The following is a 23,069-nucleotide window of genomic DNA, read 5'->3' as shown; positions in this document are numbered from 1 at the left end:
TCAGCTCATTTGTGGATGATGCCAAGTTGTGGGGAGCCCTTGAGGAATCTCACCCAGTTAGCACTGTTGGTAGTAGGAGAGTTAGGAAGGATGACTGGTGGGTTATGCATGGCTGGCCATCAGGTGCCCACCAAGCCATGGGATGTCCTCACTCCTCCTCCTCAGCATGAATAACTGAGAAAAGACAGTGAAAATACCCATGAGTAAAGATAAAGGTAACTTAACAGAGGGGGAGAGTGTTTGTGGGGAAAAGGATAAAAAAAAAAATAAAGTGAAAAGCAAAGGCCACAGGCAGAAGCAAAGCAAAACCAGATGAGATTGTTTCCTCTAGTTCCTGTCAGCAGACAATATCAGCTACCTCCTGGGAGGCAACGATCCTATACATATAGCAGTCTCTTTGGAAAACAAATGTCTTAATAATGAATGTCATCCCCTTCCCTCTCTTTTCTCTCAGTTTTTCTTGCTGAGCATGATGTCATATGGCAAGGAATATCCCTTTGGTCAGTTCAGGTAAGCCGTCCCATCTGTGGTCCATCCCAACCACTTGCCCACCCCGAGTGTACTACCTTTAGGCGGGGTTGGAGAGACAGCCTTCACGCGGTGCAAACACTGCTCAGCAATAGCCAAAACATTGGTGCGGAATCAACACTGTTCCAGGCACGAGTAGAATGCACAGCAGGGTATGGGCTGCTATGGGGAAAGTTCACTCCATCCCCGCCAGACCCAGTAGCTGTGGGTCTCTGTAGGACAAACTGCGGTGAAGATGGCAAAGGGCACTGGCAAGGCTGGAAGTCACCAAGAGAACGCAAGTCTTTGTCCCCTGGGGCACAGCAGTGGTCTCTGCCACCAAGGCCTGTGAGGAGACATGTTGTCCTAAGGCACTGGGGGGGCCTCCTCATGGCCTCCTTGCACACCCCCAGCAAGGCTGGGCACTGTCCCACCGGTGTCCTTCACTCAGCATCACACCCCCCACCTCCCCCTGCCCCAGGAAGAGCCCTGAGCCATGCGGGAGGGACAGGATCTGCCTTGCCAGGGCATGGAAGAGGTGAGAGCAGCATTCTCTGACTGATATGGATCCAGGGTCTCTCCTAAGGAGATCTGGACTGCTGGCAGAAGCTGTCCCTTGAGGTCTGACACAGGATGGCCAACCTTGCTCCTCACCTCCCCAACCCCACCATGCTCTCATCGGCCACCTGGGACTTGTATCCTTTTTCCCTCCATCACACTTCTCCACCGCAGTCTGCAGCTGGATGTTCCAGCTCCTTTGCACCAGCTCCCACCTGCTTTCCTCAGAGACCTGCTGCACACAGGCAAACAGGGATGTTTTTATTTTTGAACCAACAAAATAAAACTGATAAGGTTCACCATTAAAATAAACCACTCCTCAGCTGTGTGCCAAGTAGAATCTGCCACCAATGAGGTTCACCTTCCACAAGGCATGACCATGCAAGAAATATTTTAGAGAGATGAAAAATTATCAAATCAGCAAAACTAAAGAATGTGCAGAATGAGACAGACTGTTGAGAGACAGGCAAGCTTTTAACTCCATGAATCTCAAAGTATCAACTGGACTGTTGAGAGGTGTCTGGATGATGAAAGAGGAAGGGGAAGGGAAATCTACAGAGCTGTTGCAAGTGCTTTTATGCAGATGCGCTGCTGGAAAGGTGACTGCAGACAGGGTCAGTTTAGTTGGGAGAGGTGGGAATACGTGAAAGATGAGGGAGATTAAATGCACAGCCTGATCCAGAGAGTACTGACACTGCAAACAGAGTGGAAGGTCAATAGCTCTCCTCTTGATATTCATGCACACCCTGAAAACTCATTTTGATCTTGTGGGAAAACACTGATAGTTTTTAAAGTTTTCAATGTTTTCAGCTGATGATGTCATGCTCATAAGTTTTAACATTTGTTTCTCAGGTTTTCAAGCAGACCTCCGCTGTCTGCCCATCAGTATCCGGTGGTACTTCCAGAGGATCCAGCGTGAGATCACCTTGTGAAGTCACCTCATGACAGCAAGGTGATTGGCCAGGAGAAGGCAGACATCATGAGGTCATCAAGGACATCAGATGGGAAGGCTGCAGACAGATGACTGGGGCCCTGGTGAGGCCCTGCTCTGGGCTGAAGCCACCAGCACATGCCATGGGAACCTATGGGTTGTGGCATGAGAAATGTGACAGAGAACAGCGTGAGAAGGGACCAGCAGTATGGGCAGCTGCCTGTGTCCGTATCACAGGGTCCGTATCGCCTGGGTCTCACAGGCGGCTGCAGATGTGAGAAGTGGCCAAACTGCACAGAGGGGAAGCACTGGGGATCTCCTGGGCAGTCAAGTCTTGCAAGGGAAGTGCCTAGGGAAGCCATCAGTGATGCCACTGAAGTCCCAGAGGACCTAGGCAATGGTATCCAAACTATCAAATTGTGTACAAATGGGTAAAACCTGAGACTATTAGGCAAAAAGTAATTGGTGTGGGTTACGAATTGGGGAGGAGACTGGGGCAGGGAAAGGGAGGGATCAAGGTCGATCGTGGAGAAGAAGCCTATGGAAGATGTGGAGGAGGGGGATTCAAGGTGCCAGCTGCCCATGGGGAGGTGGCTGGTCAGTGCTGGTCTGGCCAAACCCCACGCCTCATCACCGTGGTCAGTCCTGCAGTACTGGTTTCAGTTGGGGTGGAGTTAATTATCTGCCTAGTAACTTGTATGGGGCTGTGTTTTAGACTTGTGATGAAAACAGTGTTGGTAACACACCAGTGTTTCAGTCATTGCTGAGCCGTGCTTGCACAGCACCAAGGCCTTTTCTGCTCCTCACCCCACCCCACCAGCGACTAGGCTGGGGGTGCACAAGGAGTTGAGAGGGGACACAGCCAGGGCAGCTGAGCCCAACTGACCAAAGGGATATTCCATACCATAGGGCATCGCGCTCAGCAAGAAAATCTGTGGGAAGAAGGAGGAAAGGAGTAGCGTTCAGAGTCATGGGATTTGTCTTCCCAAGTCATCGTTATGCGTGATGGAGCCCTGCTTTCCTGGAAAGTGCTAAATATCTGCCTGCCAATGGGAAACAGGGGATGAATTCCTTATTTTCCTTTGCTTGCACACACAGCATTTGCTTTCCCTGTCAAACTGTCTTTATCTCAACCCATGAGTTGTCTCACTTTTACCTTTCTGATCCTCTCCCTCATTGTACCATGAGCGGGCGACTGTGTGGTGCTTAGCTGCTGACCGGCGTTAAACCACGACATTTACTCAACTCTGCTCCTGGCTATTTGCTGTGTGAGTGGGCTCACTCTTGTTTGTGTGGTTTTGGCATGAATGTATGTACATGCTTTGCTGGGGCGGGATGGCAAGGAGGAGGAGGAGGACACGGGGCAATGGAGAGACCCAGGGCCGGGAATGTAGGGACCACTCATGCAACCTTCACATCAGATCAGCCACAGAGTGGGAAAAGGATGGGGCCGGTTGTGTTGCTCATGGTCGTGTAAGTGCTGCTGTTGGTGGGTCGCTGTAAAGGTGCTGGTGCCCTTTGGAGTTGGTCTGTGTCGGGTTGCCTGTGTCCATCTTGTTTCCTTGCAGATACCTGGACTTAATGCTTTCCCTTTGGGTGACTCCACTTTGGGCGATCGCTCGCTTTGTGAGGCTCCAGTCACTGACCACCCCAGGTGCACACAGTCCGTGCCTATCTCGCAGGCTCTCCAGGCACCTCCAGATCCTTCTCCTGGAGTACGTCCTCTGCCCTGTCGCACGCTGGGACACTGCACTATGACAGTATCTCGGTGACCATTCACCATCTCCACCGTCAATAGGCAACAACAGATGAGTCCTAAGTCCAACCCTTATTCCCTAACAGCTTCCAATATGACAACGAGCTTTTTACTCGGGCCCTTTTGGGGTGAAACATCGGGGCCTGTTCCTGATATCAGCTTTGGAAGAACAGCCAAAACTTGAGGAACTGCACAGGGAAGATGTCACAGTATTAGAGAGACGTTACAGAAGTGGCAGCTCTCAAATTGTGTTAGAAAAACATTTATACAGGTTTCAGGTGATAGAGAGAGATGGGTTCATGTCTCAGGAGAGTGAGCTAAATACAAACAATTATTTAAAAACGTAATAACCATAAACAACACTACAGGAAATGCTAGAAAGAAAAAACAATAAACAGAGTACAGGCCTGCACTGGGATACCGTAGATGTCATTTGTGGACAGTGATGAAAAATTTATCAATATTGACAAACATCGAATAAATGACTTTCCTAATGGACTCCTTGAGCTCCTGGTTCCTCATGCTGTAGATGAGGGGATTCACTGCTGGAGGAACCACTGAGTACAGCACTGCCACCACCAGATCGAGAACTGGGGAGGAGATGGAGGGGGGCTTCAGGTGAGAAAATAAGCCAGTGCTGATAAAGATGGAGACCACGGCCAGGTGAGGGAGGCACGTGGAGAAGGCTTTGTGCCGTCCCTGCTGAGAGGGGATCCTCAGCACGGCCCTGAACATCTGCACATAGGACAGCACGATGAAAATAAAACATCCAAAAACTAACAAAGCACTTAATATAAGAAGGCCAAGTTCCCTCAGGTAGGAGTGTGAGCAGGAGAGCTTGAGGATCTGGGGGATCTCACAGAAGAACTGGTCCACAGCATTGCCCTGGCAGAGGGGCAGGGAAAATGTACTGGCCGTGTGCAGGACAGCAGTGAGAAACGCACTGCCCCAGGCAGCTGCTGCCGTGTGGACACAAGCTCTGCTGCCCATCAGGGTCCCGTAGTGCAGGGGTTTGCAGATGGCAACATAGCGGTCATAGGACATGACAGTGAGAAGGGCACACTCTGCGGCAAGGAAGAAGACAAACAGAAAAAGCTGGGCAGCACATCCTGTGTAGGATATAGCCCTGGTGTCCCAGAGGGAATTGACCATGGCTTTGGGGACAGTGGTGGAGATGAAGCCAAGGTCGAGGAAGGCGAGATTGAGGAGGAAGAAGTACATGGGGGTGTGGAGGCAGTGGTCACAGGCGATGGTGGTGATGATGAGGCTGTTGGCCAGGAGGGCAGCCAGGTAGATGCCCAGGAAGAGCCCGAAGTGCAAGAGCTGCAGCTCCCGTGTGTCTGCGAATGCCAGGAGGAGGAACTGGCTGATGGAGCTGCCGTTGGACATTTGTTCCGCTCTGGGCATGGGGGACTGTTGAAAGAGGGAAAGACCTTGGCAAGTTAAGGCAGACTTCTTTGACCCCACCTCATTCTGTTTCCAAAAAGATCTCCGCAAAAGGACTTCTCTTCCTTTGGAATAATTTCATTCAGCTCCTTTTTGTGAGATCAAGTTTGTGCTGCTGAGGGCACTTTCTTTGCAGGGGCAGAAATCCTTCTCTTTCCCATTGCCTTTAGCCTGAACACTGCTGAGCCCTGAGGGACAAAAGGGCTCTCTGTGCCCCAGTGCAGAGTCAGGAGAGCTGCTCTGCACACCAGTGACCTGCTGGGCACCACCCAGCTGTCCTGTGCTTACACCTCTCTTTCTTGGACAATGGTCTCCCTGACAATGTACTTGAAGATGAAAATGGTCTTTTGTGGGTGTTAAAGTGTCCATTTTCAAAGTTGGTTTCTCCCATCTGGTTTCTCTGTCCCTGTGCAGCGGAGCAGAGAGGGATGCAGCCCGGTGGAGTGGCTCTCTGCTGCCTGGAGCTGCCCCTGCCAGGAGCTGCTTCTCTGTGCCCAGGTCTCCTCCCTCTCCCTGCTCCCAGAGCCCATCCCACCCGCTGGGGGCTCAGCTCTGCCCTGCAGACCCCTCCTGGCAGCAGGGCACTGCCCAGGGCCATCTCCCTCTTTGTGGCTCCTCAGGAGGAGATGAGAGAAAGCCTGATGCTGGAAGCAAAGGTGCTGCTGGTGCTGTGTGTAGGGAGAGGAGGGGGTGAAGGCGCTTTGTGAGCTTTCTGGCAGATCTGCTGATCCCTCAGTGGAACAGTGACAGCTCCTTTCCCTCAGGAGACAGCTGAGAGCACAGACCCTGCAATGTCTTCATCTTCCAGGCAGCCCCTGCCTTGTCTTTCCTCTGTAAATGCTGCTCTGCCAGTGCTCTGGGGGAGATCTGCAGCTGTGGGCAGCCCTGACCCACACAGCACACTCTCAAAAGAGCCAAAGGACCCTGCCCTGAGGGGAGTCTCTCCTTTGCCCCAGAGCTTCTCCCCACAGAAGCTCGGGGGGGAACTCCTTGGGCAGGCTGAGAGCTGACCCTGGCAAGCAGCAGAGTCCCTGCCCTGGCACAAAGCCCCCTGGGGTGCAGGGACCCTGCTCTCAAGGACAGCCCTGGGCACCCCTGCCTGCACACCCACCTGTCTTCAAAACCCTGCCACAGTCCCTCGCAGAAGGCAGCCGTCCTTCATTGTCGCTGCCATGGTGCAGCAGGGCAGCCCTGCTCTGAAGCACGTCCTCCTTCTCCACACCAGAGAAGCCAGGAGAGCCATCCTGACAGCTCCTCTCAGCCAGCCCTAGAACATCCCTCCAGGAGACTCCCCTGCCTTGCCCTACAGCCAGAGACTGACTGTGTCAACAGGGGTGAAGATTTCCCCAAGAACAAGCTCAGAACTCTCCTCCCACTCCCAGCTGCCTTTGTCCTCTCTGTGCCTGGCTCCTCTCGGGTGCCTGCAGGCAGTGCCCTCAGCCCTGCTGCGCTTGGCAGAGGAGCTGCTCCTGGGCAGAGCCGTCTCTCTGCAGCGCTGCCCGCTTGCCATGAGCTCCCTCCATGCCAGGAGCCCAGCCCAGCTCAGACGCAGAGGACCAGCCCAAGGCCTTTTAATGACCCCTCTGGTGGGTTTGATGCCAAGTCCATGAACCTCGGATGCTGAGAGGAAGTTGAAGAAACCTCTCAAGGAGTCAAAGTCAGGTTCAAACTCCAAAGTTTCTTGTAGTCTTAATGGGTCCCACTATGGGACACCACTCAGAAATTATCACCAGGGTCTGGTTGGAGCAGTAACGTGGAGGCTGCGATGACAGGTCAGAGAAAGCAAGGTGAAGGTGTCTCTGATGCTGAGTAAACCTGGATGTGTTTCATTAGCGCAAAGGGCCAAGCCCTGACCCCATCACCCAAAGGGCCAAGGCACGACCCCCAGCCCCCAGGAAGGGACATCCTGTCCCTCACTCATTCCTCAGGGCTCTTTCTGGGACACTGTGATGTGGGGATGTGCAATGCCAAGGACAGGGCTATGGTACGACACCACCAGAGGCTCCTGAGTATGGACAAGGAGGCAATGAGACCCCAGTGCTGGAAGGACTGGTTGTCTCCTCATAGGCATCAGTGGCAGAGACAACAGCCCAAGGCATGAAGAGGTTGGCTCTGTCAGGGGCCTTTCAGCTTTGCCACATCCCTCTGTCTTCTCCACCACAGGCTGTCCTACGGTGTTCCATCACCTCTGCCTCTTTCCCTGCAGGCTGTAGTCATCCACCCGGCTGCCCCACCTTGCTCTCACCTTCCTTTGCATCGAAAAGGATGGCCTCCAAACCCCACCTTGGGAGATCTCTGGGCTCTCGCCACGCTGTTTGCAGATGAAAACATAGTGGTCATAGGCCAAGAAAGATGGAGGGAGACTTTTTACCAAGGCCGGTAACAACAGAACAAGGGACAATGGCTTTAAACTGAAAGAGGGTAGATTTAGATTGGACGTAAGGAAGAAATGCTTTATGATGAGTGTGGTGAGACCCTGGAACAGGTTGCCCAGAGCAGTTGTGGATGCCCCACCCCTGGAAGTGTCCAAGGTCAGGAGCTTTGAGCAACCTGAACTAGTGGGAGGTGTCCCTGCTCATGGAAGAGGGTTGGACTAGATGATCTTTTAGATCCCTTCCAACCCAAACCATTCTATGATTCTTTGATTCTAATAACCCCCACTCCTCCTGCACAAGGCTGCATATACCTACATACACCATGTAGGCATTTCCATCTGACCTTGTCTCCAGCCCTTCCATAAAAAAGAAAGGATTGCCATTTGTAGGACGTGAGCTGCCATGCTTTCTGAGGAGCAATTCAGAACTCAAAAGGTAAGACAATAATTCCAAGAAAGTCCTGACATAGTTGTGTCAATTTAGTTAGTTAAGTGGGCCAATGGAAGAGCCTGCCAGGATGACCTTGCCTATGGAGGAGGGGGGTTTTTGTCTTGGGTGTCTGAGACTCATGCTGGGAGGCCAGAAAGCACATTTGAGGACTGTGTAAGACTTGCTGTGGGATTTCTAGGAAAGGACCAAAGGTTTCTAGAGGAACAAGATGGGACAAGAGAGAGGAAAGAGGATGAAATGAGATGGTCATGTGCAAACAGGTGGCTGGTCAGGACACTTCCCTGGCTGTGCCCCACAACTGATCACCACAGCCTGTCCTGTTTTCTTAATACCTCCTTTTCCAAGAGATTTGTGGGGCGAGGGAGCTCTCTGGTCTCTCTGCACAGATGGAGGTTCAAGTGCCAGACACTGGAGTGGGAACCACAAGTCATCAGACCTTTTGTACTTTGGGCGGCAGGCAACTGGTGATAATGGTGCATATGCATATAACATTGGTGCGTATGTTAGTGGTTTAACCACAAGCAAACACCAAACCAGAGAGACCAGAGAGTAGAATATGCCTGCGAGCAAGTTATTTTTCAGGGCCTAAGTCTGGACTGGGCACTAGAGGGACCACAACATCTGCAACTTGGGTACTGGAAGAAAAAGGTAGCCCAGACCACCTCCTAGAGAAACTGGGGGGTCACAGTATCATAGAATTGTCTAGGTTGGAAGGGACCTTTCAGATCAGCAAGTCCAACCATCAACCTAGCACTGACAAAAACCATCACTGATCCATGTCGCTAAGCACTACGTTGACCCGTCGAATTTGAAATACCTCCAGGGATGGGGATTCCACCACTTCCCTGGGCAGCCTGTTCCAATATTTGATAACCCTTTCAGTGTAAAAATTTTTCTTAATGTCCAGTCTAAACTTCCCCTGGCGCAACTTGAGGCCATTTCCTCTTGTCCTATCGCTTGTTAGTTGGGAGAAGAGACCAACCCCCACCTCTCTACACTCTCCTTTCAGGGAGTTGCAGAGAGCAAGAAGGTCTCCCCTCAGCCTCCTTTTCTCCACGCTGAACACCCCCATTTCCCTCAGACGCTCCTCACAGGACTTGTGCTCCAGACCCCTCGCCAGCTCCCTTGCACTTCTCTGGACCCGCTCCAGCCCCACAATGTCTTTCTTGTAGTGAGGGGCCTAAAACTGGACACAGCACTCCAGGTGGGACCTCACCAGCGCCCAGCACAGGGGGACGATCACTTCCATGGTCCAACTCATCACACTGTTCCTGGTAAAGGCCAGGATGCTGTTGGCCTTCTTGGCCACCTGGGCACACTGCTGGCTCGTAGTCAGCCGGCTGTTGACCAACACCCCCAGGTCCTTTTTTGCCGGGCAGTTTTCAAGCCACTCCTCCCCAGGCCTGTAGTGCTGCACGGCGTTGTTGTGACCTTAGTAGAGGACCTGGCGCTTGGCCCTGTTGAACCTCATACCATTGGCCTCGACCCATCGGTCCGTAAGCCTGTGCAGATCCCTCTGCAGAGCCTTCCTACCCTCAAGCAGGTCGACACTCCCTCCCAACTTGGTGTCGTCTGCGAACTTACTGAGGGTTCACTCGTTCCATTCATCCAGATAATTGATAAAGACATTAAAGAGAATGGGCCCCAGCACCGAGCCCTGGGGAACACCACTTGTGACCAGCTGCCAACTGGATGGAACTCCATTCACCACCACTCTTTGGGGCCCACCTTCCAGCCAGTTTTTCACCTGATGAATCGTTCCCCCGTCCAAGCCATGAGCAGCCAGTTTCTCCAGGAGAATATCATGGGAAACAGTATTTCCCACATTTGAGCCCAAACAATTTCAATTCGCACTGCCTCCCTCTCGCCTCTGACACTGGGTATTGTGTGACACAACTGTCCTGGCTCTCCAGGCACGATGGGCAACAGTTTGATGCCTCAGCCGGAGCTTTTCCTCTTGCTGGAAATGGGAGTGCGGCAGGGTCAAGCCAAGAGGCCCAAGAAACCCAGCTTCCCACAGGGACAACTGATGAAAACATCCCATAGGCTGTGGGACATTCTCTTCACTGACAGAAAATTTGTCAGTTCAGAATATACAGATGTGCCCATTTTTCCTCCCTTTTTTTAACTTGGCTTTTCTGGATTTGATCTTTTACGCCACTTTGAAACTGTTTGAAAAACTAGCTCAGCGTGTCTTTGGTGCTTCTCTCTAACCCAAACGAATATGCAGCACTAAAGTGGGTTTCCCTACATGGAGCAGCTTTGCACAATGTCTGCTCCAAGAGGGGAAATATCTCAGACTGCAGCCGGAAATGGGTGAAGGTGTGGAGGATAAATGTGTTGCTTCTGACACTATTTGACATGCATACAATACAAAAAGGCAGGGAAGGCTAACCACCATGAAAGAAACAGGAAAACTGCCCATCAATGAAGCTCAGCAGAAGGAGGATGGAGCCGTACGTAACATGAGGTGATATCATTGGGATCAGCACCTAGAGAAGACTTCTGTAGGGAAGACTTTCACCTGCTCTAGGTGACACTGCTCTGGCAGGGGGGTTGGACTAGACGATCTCCCGAGGTCCCTTCCAAGCCTTATCATTCGGTGATTCTGTGAGTTTTCAAATTCCTCAGAAAGAGGACAGTGCTGTAACCCAGCTGCAGCACTGTGTTAATGCAGAACTGGCTATTGAAAATCCAGTATTTCATTCCCTTGGGCTCTTGGCTTTGGCATCTTTTCACTTTGACTCCACTCCTGACACCTCTCTCATGAACCCCATAAGAATGGAAGACTAAAGGAGAATTAGGCTCAGAGCTGGCTCCTTAGGGCGTTTGGCGTGTTAATGAGCCCTCTGGTGCCGAGCTCCTGCACTGCAGATCCTGAAAGACTGAGCAAGCCCCCGGAGAAGTAAAAGTCAGAAGCAAACCTCCAGGTTTCTGGGGGTGTTAGCAGGCCCTGCTGATCTCCGCCTCTGAAGAGACGGAGGAGGGAATGAGCAGACAAAGTTCCTGTCCCTGGGGGCTGGTGAAGCAGGAAAGGATGTCAGAGACACTTGCTACAGGAAGAAATTTAAACATGGAAGTCATTGTGAAAGCCCTTGATTTGCTTCCCCAAGCAGGATGGCCAAGGCCTGACCCCCATCCTTTGGGGAGGGAGCTCCTTTCCCTCTTGGAATGCTCAGGGCTCTGTGTAATGTGTGAGTGTGTGAAGCCGGGTACTGGTCAGCAGGAGGACCCTTTGCAGGCTCTGTGGTGGGTGGGTGAGGAGGCAACGAGGTGCTGGAGCTTTAAGGAGCGAGTGCCTTCTCATGGGTCTCAGTGGAAGAGGCAGAAGCCTACTCAGGTCTGTTGGGGTGTCAAGGCCCAAAGCCATGCCCACTGCAGCTACACTGTCCCATGCCTGTGCCGGCTTCATTAGCTCCAAAAAAAAAGCTGTGGATTTATAAGGATTTGCCAGTTCCTGTGGGTGTCCCCTCCCAACCTATTTGCTTTCTTCCAAAAGCGTTGTCAATGCTCATTTATCCCCCAAGATTTGCAAGCCCCAGACATGCTAGAATCCTCTATTTAGCTCCACAACCCAGCGCTGAAGTGCGTATCCTCCTCATTCTGCTGCCTCAGAGTGAAAATTCAACCTCTGACATTTCAGCCTGACACCCCTTGCTATTTCAGGTCCTTCTCCGGCCTTTCACACGCTCATTGCTATGCACACACTGCTCTTTCCCTGCATGCCCATGTCTCTCACAAACCCTTCCTCTTCCCCTGCCGAGATGGGACTTCAAGAGGTTTGTGCATCCTCCACGCCCATGGTCTGAACTCACAGTCGTCTCAGGGAACCTGTGTCCGACTGCGGCCAGTGTTGTCCTGCCAGCTCAGGGTCTGAGTTCCATTTGAGCCCAAACCATTCCAGTTCCCGCTGCCTCCCTCTTCCCTCTGACACTGGCTACTGTGTGACACAACTGCTGTACAACTCCAGGCAGGATGGGCCAAAGAGTTTAATTAGCAAATTGGGACCTTTCCCCTTGCTGGAAATGTGAACTTGGCTCTCAATATTTATGTATTGAACTGCTTTGCCACTTTGAAACTGCCTCTCTGAAAAACTAGCCCAGTGTGTTTTTTTCTGTGTTTGTTTCTGTTCGTTTTAACCCAAATGAACATGCAGCACTGAAGTGACATTCCATAGCATGGAAAGTGGCCTTCCATAGGATTTTGCACAATGTCTGCTGCAAGAGGGGAGATGTCTCAGACTGCAACTGGAAATGGGTGAAGTTGTGAGGAGATAAATGCGTTACATCAGACAATAATTGGTATGAATACAGTAAAAAAATGTAGCAAAGGTGAACAAGCAGGAAAAAAAGGAAACCTGCCCAGTCACTGGAGCTCTGCAGAAGGGGGCTGGAGCTGTACGTAACATGAGGTGATAGAAGCGGGATCATGACCTAGAGAGGATTTTTAGGCCAGGCTGTGCGAGAGAGTACCCTGACTTCACCCAGCTAAACAAGAGGCTCCACAGCGTGCTGAAGCGATGGGAAGAAAGGTCTTGGGGTAAAAGCATGAGAAACAATGGGAGAGATTTGGGTGGCAGAGATTTGAAGTAGTCCTTTCCAGGTCTGAGAAGGCTGAGTTTCAGAGACAAGGGAAAACAGAGAAGCTCTCAAGCATGTTTTGGAATTCATGGCACTATCACTAAGAACAGAAAGAGGACAGTGCTGCAAGGGAACTCTTATTCTTCATGAGGATGAACTAAAGTTCTTTTATTTCCTTCCCGACAGTTACTATTACTTGTCAAACCCTCACCTGTACCTGACTCTCTTCTCCTGGGGCACAGTGCAAGGCACAGGCTCATGGAAGGGCTTTTGGGAAAGGGGTTGGAGGGGGAGCCTCTGGTCCAGCCTCTCACCCAAAGGTAGGGTTGTCAATCCCAGGGTCAGGTTGGGTGACATTCTGGGGAGCTGAAAACCTCCAAAGATGGAGATAACAGAGAGTCGATGGGTGTCCTGCTGCAGCTCAACGTCCGCCTACTCCGTTTTTCCTAATATTTGGTATAAAGCTCCATGGAGGATGCTTGCCGCTGTTGCCTCTGCCAAACATCTGCCACAGCAGGAGAGTTTGCCTCCACCTTCATCTCTCCAGGAAGATGTCACCTGCTCTTAGGCTGCCCTGTGCCTCCCCTTCAGCAGACTAAAGAGGACCGGTTGTCTCAGCCTCTCCACACAGCTCACGTGCTTCAGGCCCCTAACCCCATCCCGACAGACTTCCTCTGGACTTTCTCCAGTTTCTCCGTCCTCCTTTCACAATGGGATCCATCTATGGCATCCACCATATCTCCCACACCCTTCTGCCCAGGACACTCCTCAGCCAGTCGCGTCACAGCCTGTCCCAGTGCACTGGCTTTGTTCTGCCCCCAGTGCACACCTTGCCCCCTTTGCCTTATGAAACTTCAGGAGGTTTCATTTGGCCAAGTCCCCAGGTGTGTCAAGGTCCCTCTGGACTCAAAGTCCAAATGGTCAACATTGCAGGTTTTGTGGACAGTGCCTCAAACCAGATGAGAATATGGGGAATTGCAGGATCCCACAGGTAATGAAAGAGAATGATTTGCCTAATGGAGTTGCCACCTGAGTTTGAAAATCAGCACACCAACCACCTCAGATATACCCCAAGGTTGTAAGAAAAAAGAAAAGCATGGCCAAGGGGGAATGGATGAACAAGGAAGTCGTTCATTTTGGAGGGGATTTGGATAAAAAAAGAGAAGCAGTTGTGGTTTCAAGGAATGAAAAGGATGTGGTCAGGGCTGTCTGGGGACACCTGTGAAGCACCCTGGCACCTGATGTGAATGACTTCTGTGGTCAGAGACAACCTGAGAGCTTTTCCTAATTTGGAATTGTCTGTTCTCCTCCATATGCTGTCATCTACAACTGTGATGGAAAAGCACTCTCTCGTCTCCTCTGGGTCATTACAAACACATTAAACAGGGCAGGTTGCATCTGAGGGGACCTGCTCTGGACCACAGAGCACAGCCTTTCACTCCCCTGCTCATCCATGGGGCATTTCTGAAAGGTGCATGCAATATTTGGGTGCCGCCAGTCATCAGGGAGTGCCCCCACTTTCAAAGATGATGGAAGGGGCCTCTCTGTGACATCGGCCTGCTCTCTCAGCTCCCTGGGATGCCACCCATCCTGTCCTAGAGACTGGTGAGGATGGTGCTTGCTCAAGTGACTCCTGACTTGATGCCCATCCACCGCTGGTTGTTCTCCTCCAGGGTCCTGCCTCAAGTCACAGAGGCCTGGGAGACCTTGCAGGGAAAGATCGAGGCAAAGAGGACATAGACAATCTCAGATCTACCCACACCTGCTCCCATGAATCTCAGCAGTGGCCACACGCTATATTTGTTTCTTCTTTAACTTTCAGCAATTACATCAGCAGGTTCCCCTGGAGCCCCAGGGACACCTGGAGGGAGCCCCAAGGGGGCAAAGAAAGGGCTGCCTTGGGCTGGTCCTCTGCGTCTGAGCTGGGCTGGGCTCCTGGCATGGAGGGAGCTCATGGCAAGCGGGCAGCGCTGCAGAGAGACAGCTCTGCCCAGGAGCAGCTCCTCTGCCAAGCGCAGCAGGGCTGAGGGCACTGCCTGCAGGCAGCGAGGGCAGAGGAGGGAGGCAGAGAGGGTGTAAAGGCAGTCTGGGGTGGGAGGAGAGAGGAGAGCTCAGCTGGAGAAAAATCTTCCCAGCCCTGAACAGGGTAAGTCTCTGGCTGCAGGGCAATGCAGCTGCGGTTCCTGGAATGATCTCCTGAAGCTGGCACATCCCACAGCCTCTGGGATCTATCAGGAGGTCTCTCAGAGGTTCTCCAACATAGAGAAAAAGGACTTGCTTTGGAGCAGGGCTTCCCCATGGCTCTGTCAAACGGACAGGGCACATCAGCTGCCTTCACCCAGGGAGGGCTGCAGAGTGTGAAGGTGGGTGTGCAGCCAGGGGTCTGTCCTTCAGAGCAGGGTCCCTGCACCCAAGGGTGCTTTGTGCTGTGGCAGGGACTTATCTCCTGTCAGGATGAGCCCTCGGTTTCCCTGAGGAGCTCCCAGCAGCAGTGCGGGGAGAAGGTGTGGGTGGAAGAGGCAGCTCCTGGCAGGAGAGTGTCCTGCTGTCAAGGGGGCGCTGCGTGGGTCAGGGCTGCTCTCAGCTCCAGTTCACCCCCAGGACATTTCTGAGGGCACTTTTCAAGGGGAAGCTCAAGGCAGGAATTACGTTACAGATAAGGAGCTTTCCTGTGTTTGTGTTTTTATTTTCCTAGTGAGAGGGTGGGGAGGTAGAGAAAGGGATACATGTATAGGGAGCTCTCAAGTGGGAAGAAGTCAGTGAGACTCCTGAGCTGTAGCTTTGAGTGGTCAGTAGGTCTGCCAGGAACCTCCTGGAGTGCCTTCAGCCACTCCTCTGCCCATGGGCAGCACCAGCATCAGCTCTGCTGGACCCATCGGGGTTGTTCTGACCTGCCCTTTTCCACCTGCAAACAGGAACATGAACCCAGGCAGTGCCCGGCAAACAGGCAGGTTTCTGTGGGGCCAAGGGGAGTGCACAGGGGTTGGGATGGGGTCTGTGAGAGCTGACAGGGAAAAGACATGGGACAGGGAAACACCTCCAGTGAGGAAAATCTCCCGGCAACAGGGATAGGGTCAGGGAATTTGTGGAAACACAAACCTGAAATGGCTGTGGGAGGAAGGATTCATAAAACTCCGTATGATCCCCTCCAATGCAGACCCCTTCCCCTGAGCAAGCCCCCTCGCCTCCTCTCCCACCCAGCAAAGCCTCAGCCCTCAGGGCTCTGTGGTTCAAGGCATGAAGCACCTGTGAAGCCAGAGCTCCAGCAGAGCCCTGGGCCAGCTCTCCAGACACATGCCCATTTCCCTCTGCAGAACACAGGGATTGAGAGCAGGATCCAGGCACAGTTGGTGTCTGGGAGGTTGCGTGAACATCTGGGTGAGGGTAACGCTGTCCTGAGTGCCCGGCTGTCTCTGCCCTGGCCTCTCTCAGCCAGACCCTCACTGCGTTTTTCCTTGTTTCTCCACCTATTTGTGATATTGTGATTGTTCTCTTTCTCTCAGCCAGGCTCTCTGGGGATGGGAGTTGCAGCAGCCGAGTCAGGCACCGGTCTTGTGATTTCTCCCATGAAAGTGTTTCCCTGGGAATGAAGTGTCCAAGCTCTCCTCTAACGCATGGGGCTGTGGGCAAAGTAGTCTATGTGGCTGGGGAATGAGCTGACTCTCCCTTTCTGACATACCATCACTAGGACACTTGGGTATCTCCTTGGGGTGTCCTTCCAAGCACTGAGCTGCCCTCCAGGATGCCAATCTGTCCTGGAGCATCCTGCTGTTACCTGAATGCCCTGTGGAAAAGCGCAGAGACGCTACGACCAAGGAAACGCTGCTGGGTTTGTGAAAGGAGCCATGTGTGTCCTTGGCGAGAAGTGGGGTGCTGAGACCTTGAGAAAGGGTGAGACACTGAGCTCTCGGCAGTGGGTTTCTCTGCTCTCAGCAGTGCCTGGTGCCTTTCCATGTCAACACGTGAGTGCGATTCCCCTCTGTCTCAGAAAGGCACAAGCAGAGGGCAGCTGGGAACAAGACAGAGGGACAGACCAGCTCCCCTCTCTCTGCACTAACCCTCAGACAATCCCCTTGCCTGGCAGGACTGCCTTTGCTGTCCCTGAATGCAGCAGAAATGGTGAGGGTTTCTGAAATGCAAGAGAATCTCCAGTTCAGACAGGAGAGAGCTGTATAAGAACCTCTCTCCAACACTCTTGCAACTGTGGTTTCATGGCAATGGGAGTGCAGAGACTGACAAGCCCTTTTTCCATGAGGAGAGGTTTATCTGACAAATTGGAACACCAGGACTGGCCACCCCATTCCCACGAATCTGCTGCTGCAGAGCAGGGCTGACTCCTGGGCAGCCAGCGGGCAGAGGTCCCGCTCCTCCTGGCACACTCGGCCAGAAACAATCTGAGCTCCAGCCACAGAGCTGAAGGATCTCATGGAAATGAAACAGTGGCAGAGAGTGTGAAGTATGACAAATGGTGTTGATTTTACTCAGAAAAGTTTCCCCTGACTTGTCACTGTTCTTTCCTCCTTGTTCAGTGCTCCACACCCAGAGGCAGCACATGTCCAACAGCAGCTCCATCAGCCAGTTCCTCCTCCTGGCATTCGCAGACACACGGGAGCTGCAGCTCTTGCACTTCGGGCTCTTCCTGGGCATCTACCTGGCTACCCTCCTGGCCAACGGCCTCATCATCACCGCCATCGCCTGTGACCACCGCCTCCGCACCCCCATGTACTTCTTCCTCCTCAACCTCTCTGTTCTTGACCTGGGATCCATCTCCACCACTGTCCCCAAAGCCATGGCCAATTCCCTCTGGGACAACAGGACCATCTCCTACTGGGGATGTGTAGCACAGGTCTTTTTTTTCTTTTTCTGTGCTGCAGCAGAGTTTTATCTTCTCACTGTCATGTCCTATGACCGCTACGTTGCCATCTGCAAACCCCTGCACTACGGGACCCTGATGGGCAGCAGAGCTTGTGTCCACATGGCAGCAGCTGCCTGGGGCAGTGGGTTTCTCAATGCTCTCCTGCAAACGGCCAGTACATTTTCCCTGCCCCTCTGCCAGGGCAATGCTGTGGACCAGTTCTTCTGTGAGATCCCCCACATCCTCAAGCTCTCCTGCTCAGGCTCCTTCCTCAGGAAAGCTGGGCTTCTAATATTAAGTTGTTTTTTAGCTCTTGTGTGTTTTGTTTTGATTCTGTTGTCCTATGTGCAGATCTTCAGGGCCGTGCTGAGGATCCCCTCTGAGCAGGGACGGCACAAAGCCTTTTCCACGTGCCTCCCTCACCTGGCCGTGGTCTCCCTGTTCATCAGCACTGGCATGTTTGCCTACCTGAAGCCCCCCTCCATCTCCTCCCCAGTTCTCGATCTGGTCGTGGCATTCCTCTACTCGGTCGTTCCTCCAGCAGTGAACCCCCTCATCTACAGCATGAGGAACAAAGAGCTCAAGGATGCCCTGAGGAAACTATTTGAATACAATCTTCTTTAGATTAATAAGGTGTCCACTGTGCCAATGGAGCTCCCACTGCATCTCAGGAAAAAGCAGGACTAATTTTCCTTCAAATGTTTCTTTACTTTCTCTTTGTGGGATTTTTTTGTTCTTATTCGATTTTTTTGTTCGTTTGATTGTTTTTATATGTTTTGGGTTTTTTTATTCTAGAACTTTGTTATTATAATTCTTGGCTTCCTACTTCTTTTTTCCTTGACCCAAAGCCCTCATTTACATATGGACCAGGCTCTCTTTTTAGATAAGCTCAATAAAGATATCTGGAAAAATTATTAGTCTCAGCTCCCATCTCTTCACTACCCTCTGGAGCTGGGCGAGCAGCCCCAGCATGCAGGAGGGGTTCAGGAGGCAAATGTCCATCTGCCCCATGGAGGATCCGCCCCTGGGGCCCTTGGGGCTGCCCCTGGCTGCCTCGCTGGGCACTCTGTCTGTGCCGCCTGCGAGTCGGGGCTGCTTCTTCCCTGGAGCCATGGCCAAGGACAGCAGCAGGACGTGGCCTTTCCAGTGCTGGTCTCTCCTCACATCCCCACTGTCCTGCTGTGCCCTTGCCTTTGTGTTCCCCCGAAGGCCTCGTGTACCTTGTGACAGTCCTGTTGTCTCTACAGTGGCATCCGTGTGGCTGCAGGCAGGAACAGGCCATATGAACCACTGTGTCAGAGGGGACTCCTCAAGGCAGGGGCAGAGGCTGAGTGACTCTTCCAAAGCTGGTATCAGGAACACACCCAAGGAACTGTTCCATGAAAAGTCCTCATGGCGTTCTAGGGTGAGAGTTGCATGGGAATCTGTTAGGGATGAAAGGCTGGACCTAGAGCTCCCTTCTTGGTGGCACATGTCCAAGCAGAGTGCAAATGGTTTTTGCTTATCCTTCCTGGTATTGTCCCACTTGTGGTGGGCCTGATGGCCAATGCTATCTTGGAGAGGAACCTGGAGTTGCCAGGAGAGCTCAGGGGATCTCCCAGAAAAGTACGTGAGTCTGGATGAGCAGTGATTGGCACCTCATCAAATGAGTGACTGTCAAAGGTAGAGTGTCCTTGAAGGAAAGGTGAACCTGAAGAGCCCATGGGCTAACGAGGCCCCTGCAATGCCAGGATCCAGCAGGCAAAAGAGACATAAGACTAAACAATGGTTCAGCCCAGTGTCCTGGAAAACCAGTGGGATTGATCTAGGGCAGCCCTTCCCTGCCCTTTGAGACACTGGAGACATCCCATTGTCCTGCCAAGCCCTGTCCTTGGCTACTGAGCAATGAGGGAAGATGGAAGGGGGCTCAGCAGCAGTGATCCCTTTCTGGCTGGCTTGCTCCCCATCCCGACCAGCATGGCCAGTGCAGGGTCACCCCATGGCCCCAGGGCACCACAGCCCCCTCCCTCTGCAGAGCAACACCGCCAGCTCAGGGCCTTGCAGGGAGCACGGGGTGGGAACCAGGAATGTCCAGCCAGGCCAGCCGGGACAAGCTCATCTAGGGAAAGGCTCTCCCAGGAGAAGTGGTGTCCCTGAAGAAGAGCTAGGGAGCATTTTTGTGCCTGCAGGGAGGAATCCATGAGAAGGAGAAACCTCTTTCTGCAGGCCCCCACTCTGGGCAGGCTGCTCTGTGCCTGGAGCAGGACTCTTGTGCTGGCCTGGGGAGAGGGGCTGGCACTGAGGGGACACAGACCATCTGTGGCCCAAGCACTGCGGGAGGCCACCAAAAGAGGAGGGCTGAGGGGGACAGAGCCCTGAGGGCTGCCAGGGCACTTTGCCAGGACGATGTCTCCCCACCCTTGCGCACACCTGTCCCATGCGGTTCCAGCACGGTGGGGCCATCAGACCGATAATGGGGCAGCAGGGCCGACCTTCCCCTTGCTCTCCAGTTTCCCCGTCCCCTTACTCCTCGCTCAGGCGCATCCCTCTAAACTCCCCAGGTGCTGCTTTGAGCTTCAGGCAGTTGGAAGAATGCCCTGGTCTTTCAGCAGGCTAAGAATCTCTTCAGCCAAATCCTTCCATGTGTTTACATCTGTCATATGCCATCCATCTCTCTCCCATACTTGGAGTGAGGTTATCCCTTTTGGACGGTGACCCTCACTGGAGGAGGTTCACCAGGTTGAAGAAGCCCACGTCCCTCACCATCCCCAGATAAGCCCCAATCCTCAAAAATAAGAAATTCCAACTGAACTCAAGAAAATAGGTTTTGGCATGAGGGGCACATGACCCTGGCACAGGCTGCCCTGAGAGGCTGTGGAGTGTCCTGTTGTGGAGATACTAAAAACCAGCCTGGACATCTTCTTAAGTGACCTGCTCTGGCTGACTCCCTCTAGGGCAGGGGGATTGAACTAGTCGATCTCCAAAGATCCCTTTCAATCTACATGATTCTGTGAGGACATGGCAGTCCAGCAATGTCTCGGGTAGATGCTTGTGAGGTGCCTTCTGCCTGAGAACCCAACAGGCCAGCAGCAGGCCAAGGTCTGGCATGTTATTGTGAGGTCACTGCTGCTCTAACAGCGGGCATCTGCTTTGGATGCTCATTTTGGGGTCACCCCTGTCTCTGCAGGTGGCAGGCCAACCCCAGGCTCAAGGCTGGGTTCGGTGCCAACGAGCTCCTTTCTCCATGAGTACCTGACAGGCCAGCAGCAGGCACATGGTGTGGATGTTGGTTAGGAGGTCAGTGCTGCCACAATCTCTGATAGGCCAGAAGCAGGCAGCTATTGATTTGGAGGTCACATCTGCCTGAGTCCTTGATAGCCCCGCAGCAGGCGAATGGCCTGAATGTCAGTTGTGAGGGTGCTGCCGCCTGAGGACCTGAGAGACCATGAGCAAGCTCCTGGGTGGTTGAAGGCCTGTGTTCCAGAGCACCCCTTAGGCCAGCAGAGGGTTGATGGCCAGGCTTGGTTCCTGTGAGGTCCCAAGTACGGGACATGCCAGCAGCATGGGTATGAATGCAACACACAGGATGGACCATGCCAGCATGTATGGAACATGCCAGCAGCTAGAGGTTGCTTCTGAGGTTATGGTTCCTTGGGCACATGATTGTCCAGCAGCAGGCTCATGACTGGGGTCTGTGTTTGTGAGGTCATTTCCTTCTGCATACCTTTTCAGGCCAGGATGTGGCTTGTGGCTGTGTTTGGTGCCTGTGAGGTCTCTTCTTCCTGGAAACTTTCCTGGACTCTTCCGTAGGTGTTCGGACGTCCACACTAGTGGTCCCAGGGCTTCAGCCAGCTTTTCCCTTCTCAGCAGTGAAGTGTCTTGGGATTTCTCTTCCCTGGGTTGGGATTTCTGGACTCACTGGAGGGATTTCCGACAGAGCTAAGATGTCTGGGCCCCTGACCCCAGTCCTGGATGGGGGTGGGCATGGCGAGTGTGTGATGCCCATCACTGTCTGGCGAGCTGGTATCCTCCATCCTATGGAAGCCATTGTATTTCCTGCAGCAGCAGGATCCCTTTCCACAAGTCCTGCAGAAGGAGTCTGAGATGAATCCATGTCTTTGTGTGTCAAGGAGCAGAGTGTGAGGGTGGACAGATGTCAGTGAGTGTCTGGAACTGCCAGGGTGAGAGCAAGGTGGGGAAGGGAAATGGGTGTCTCCAGCCGGCAGGGAAGAAGAAGCAGCTGTGGGACAGCGTAGGACAATCTGTGGTGGAGATGGCAAAGGGCACTGGCAAGGCTGGAAGTCCCCACGCGAACGCAAGTCTTTGTCCCCTTGGGCACAGCACCCACCAGCATCCTTCACTCAGCATCACACCCCCCCCACCTCCCCCTGCCCCAGCAAGAGCCCTGAGCCATGCGGGAGGGACGGGATCTGCCTTGCCAGGGCCTGGGGCTCAGGGCTTGGCCTTTCTGCTCCATCAAACAAAGCCAGGGCTTTCTCAGCAGCTCAGCTGCCTGCACAGCACCTTTGCCTGCCTGCAATCATGGCCTCCTCTCAGCTGCTCTAACGAGCCCCTGTGGAGGCTTTCTCAGGGCTTGCCCTCAGAGGGACTCATTCATACTTCAAGGTACTTTCTTCCTTCTCACTTTGACTTCCTGAGAGCTTTGTGCAACCTGAGGCTCAAGGGCTCAGCACCAAATGCACCATGGGGCTCATTGCAACAAGGAAAGCCCGAACAGACCATGTCTCTTCCTTTTCTACTCTTGTCCACTTAATTGGAGATGTTTCCTAGTGTTCTTGTGGAGAAAGATTTCAAAGAGCTTCTAATGAAAAAGGCTGTTCATTTTTCAAGGGTGTAGTTTATTGTGTTTCAGTTTAGAGAAGAGGTGACAGCAGCATTCTCTGACTGATATGGATCCAGGGTCTCTCCTAAGGAGATCTGGGCTGGTGGCAGAAGCTGTCCCTTGAGGTCTGACGCAGGATGGCCAACCTTGCTCCTCACCTCCCCAACCCCACCATGGCTCTCATCGGCCACCTGGGATTTGCATCCCTTTTCCTTCCATCACACTTCTCCACCGCAGTCTGCAGCTGGATGTTCCAGCTCCTTTGCACCAGCTCCCACCTGCTTTCCTCAGAGACCTGCTGCACACAGGCAAACAGGGATTGTCTTGTTTTTGAAAAAACAGAAAAAACTGATCAGATTCACCTTGAAAACAAAGCACACTTCATAACCGTTTGCCATGTACAATCTGCAACCAATGAGGTTCACCTTCCACAAGGCTTAACCATGCAAGAAATATTTGAGAGAGATGAAAAACTATCAAATAAGCAAAATTCAAGATTGTGCTAAAGACAGAATGAGAGAGACTACTGAATTATAGGCAAGCTTTTGACTCCCTGAAGCTCAAAGCATCGTGTGGACTGCTGGGAGGTATCTGAACGCTCAAAGAAGAAGGGAAAGGGAAGTCTTGAGAGCCATCGCAAGTGCTTCTGTGCAGATGTAGTTCTGGAAAGGTGACTTCAGACATGGTCAATTTAGTTGGGAGAGGTGGAAATACATGACAGATGAGGGAGATTAAATGCACAGCCTGAGAGGGAGCACTGATCTCATGGGAAAACAATGACATTTGATT

General features: G+C 52.6%; 2 protein-coding genes across 2 annotated transcripts; one reads left to right on the top strand and one right to left on the bottom strand.

Annotated features, from left to right (window-relative positions):
* Positions 1-4,181: 4,181 nt before the first annotated feature.
* LOC128903548 (olfactory receptor 14A16-like) lies at positions 4,182-5,141 on the bottom strand. Its single transcript, XM_054187564.1, has one exon. It carries the CDS (start codon positions 5,139-5,141, stop codon positions 4,182-4,184), a length of 960 nt encoding a protein of 319 aa, XP_054043539.1.
* A 12,014-nt stretch (positions 5,142-17,155) lies between these two features.
* LOC128903547 (olfactory receptor 14J1-like) lies at positions 17,156-18,082 on the top strand. Its single transcript, XM_054187563.1, has one exon. It carries the CDS (start codon positions 17,156-17,158, stop codon positions 18,080-18,082), a length of 927 nt encoding a protein of 308 aa, XP_054043538.1.
* Positions 18,083-23,069: the final 4,987 nt, after the last annotated feature.

This window comes from Rissa tridactyla, unplaced genomic scaffold, assembly GCF_028500815.1.
Source record: "Rissa tridactyla isolate bRisTri1 unplaced genomic scaffold, bRisTri1.patW.cur.20221130 scaffold_47, whole genome shotgun sequence".
NCBI lineage: Eukaryota > Metazoa > Chordata > Aves > Charadriiformes > Laridae > Rissa > Rissa tridactyla.
The sequence above is the reverse complement of the archived record's forward strand: the minus strand, read 5'-3'. Positions and strand labels throughout refer to the sequence as shown.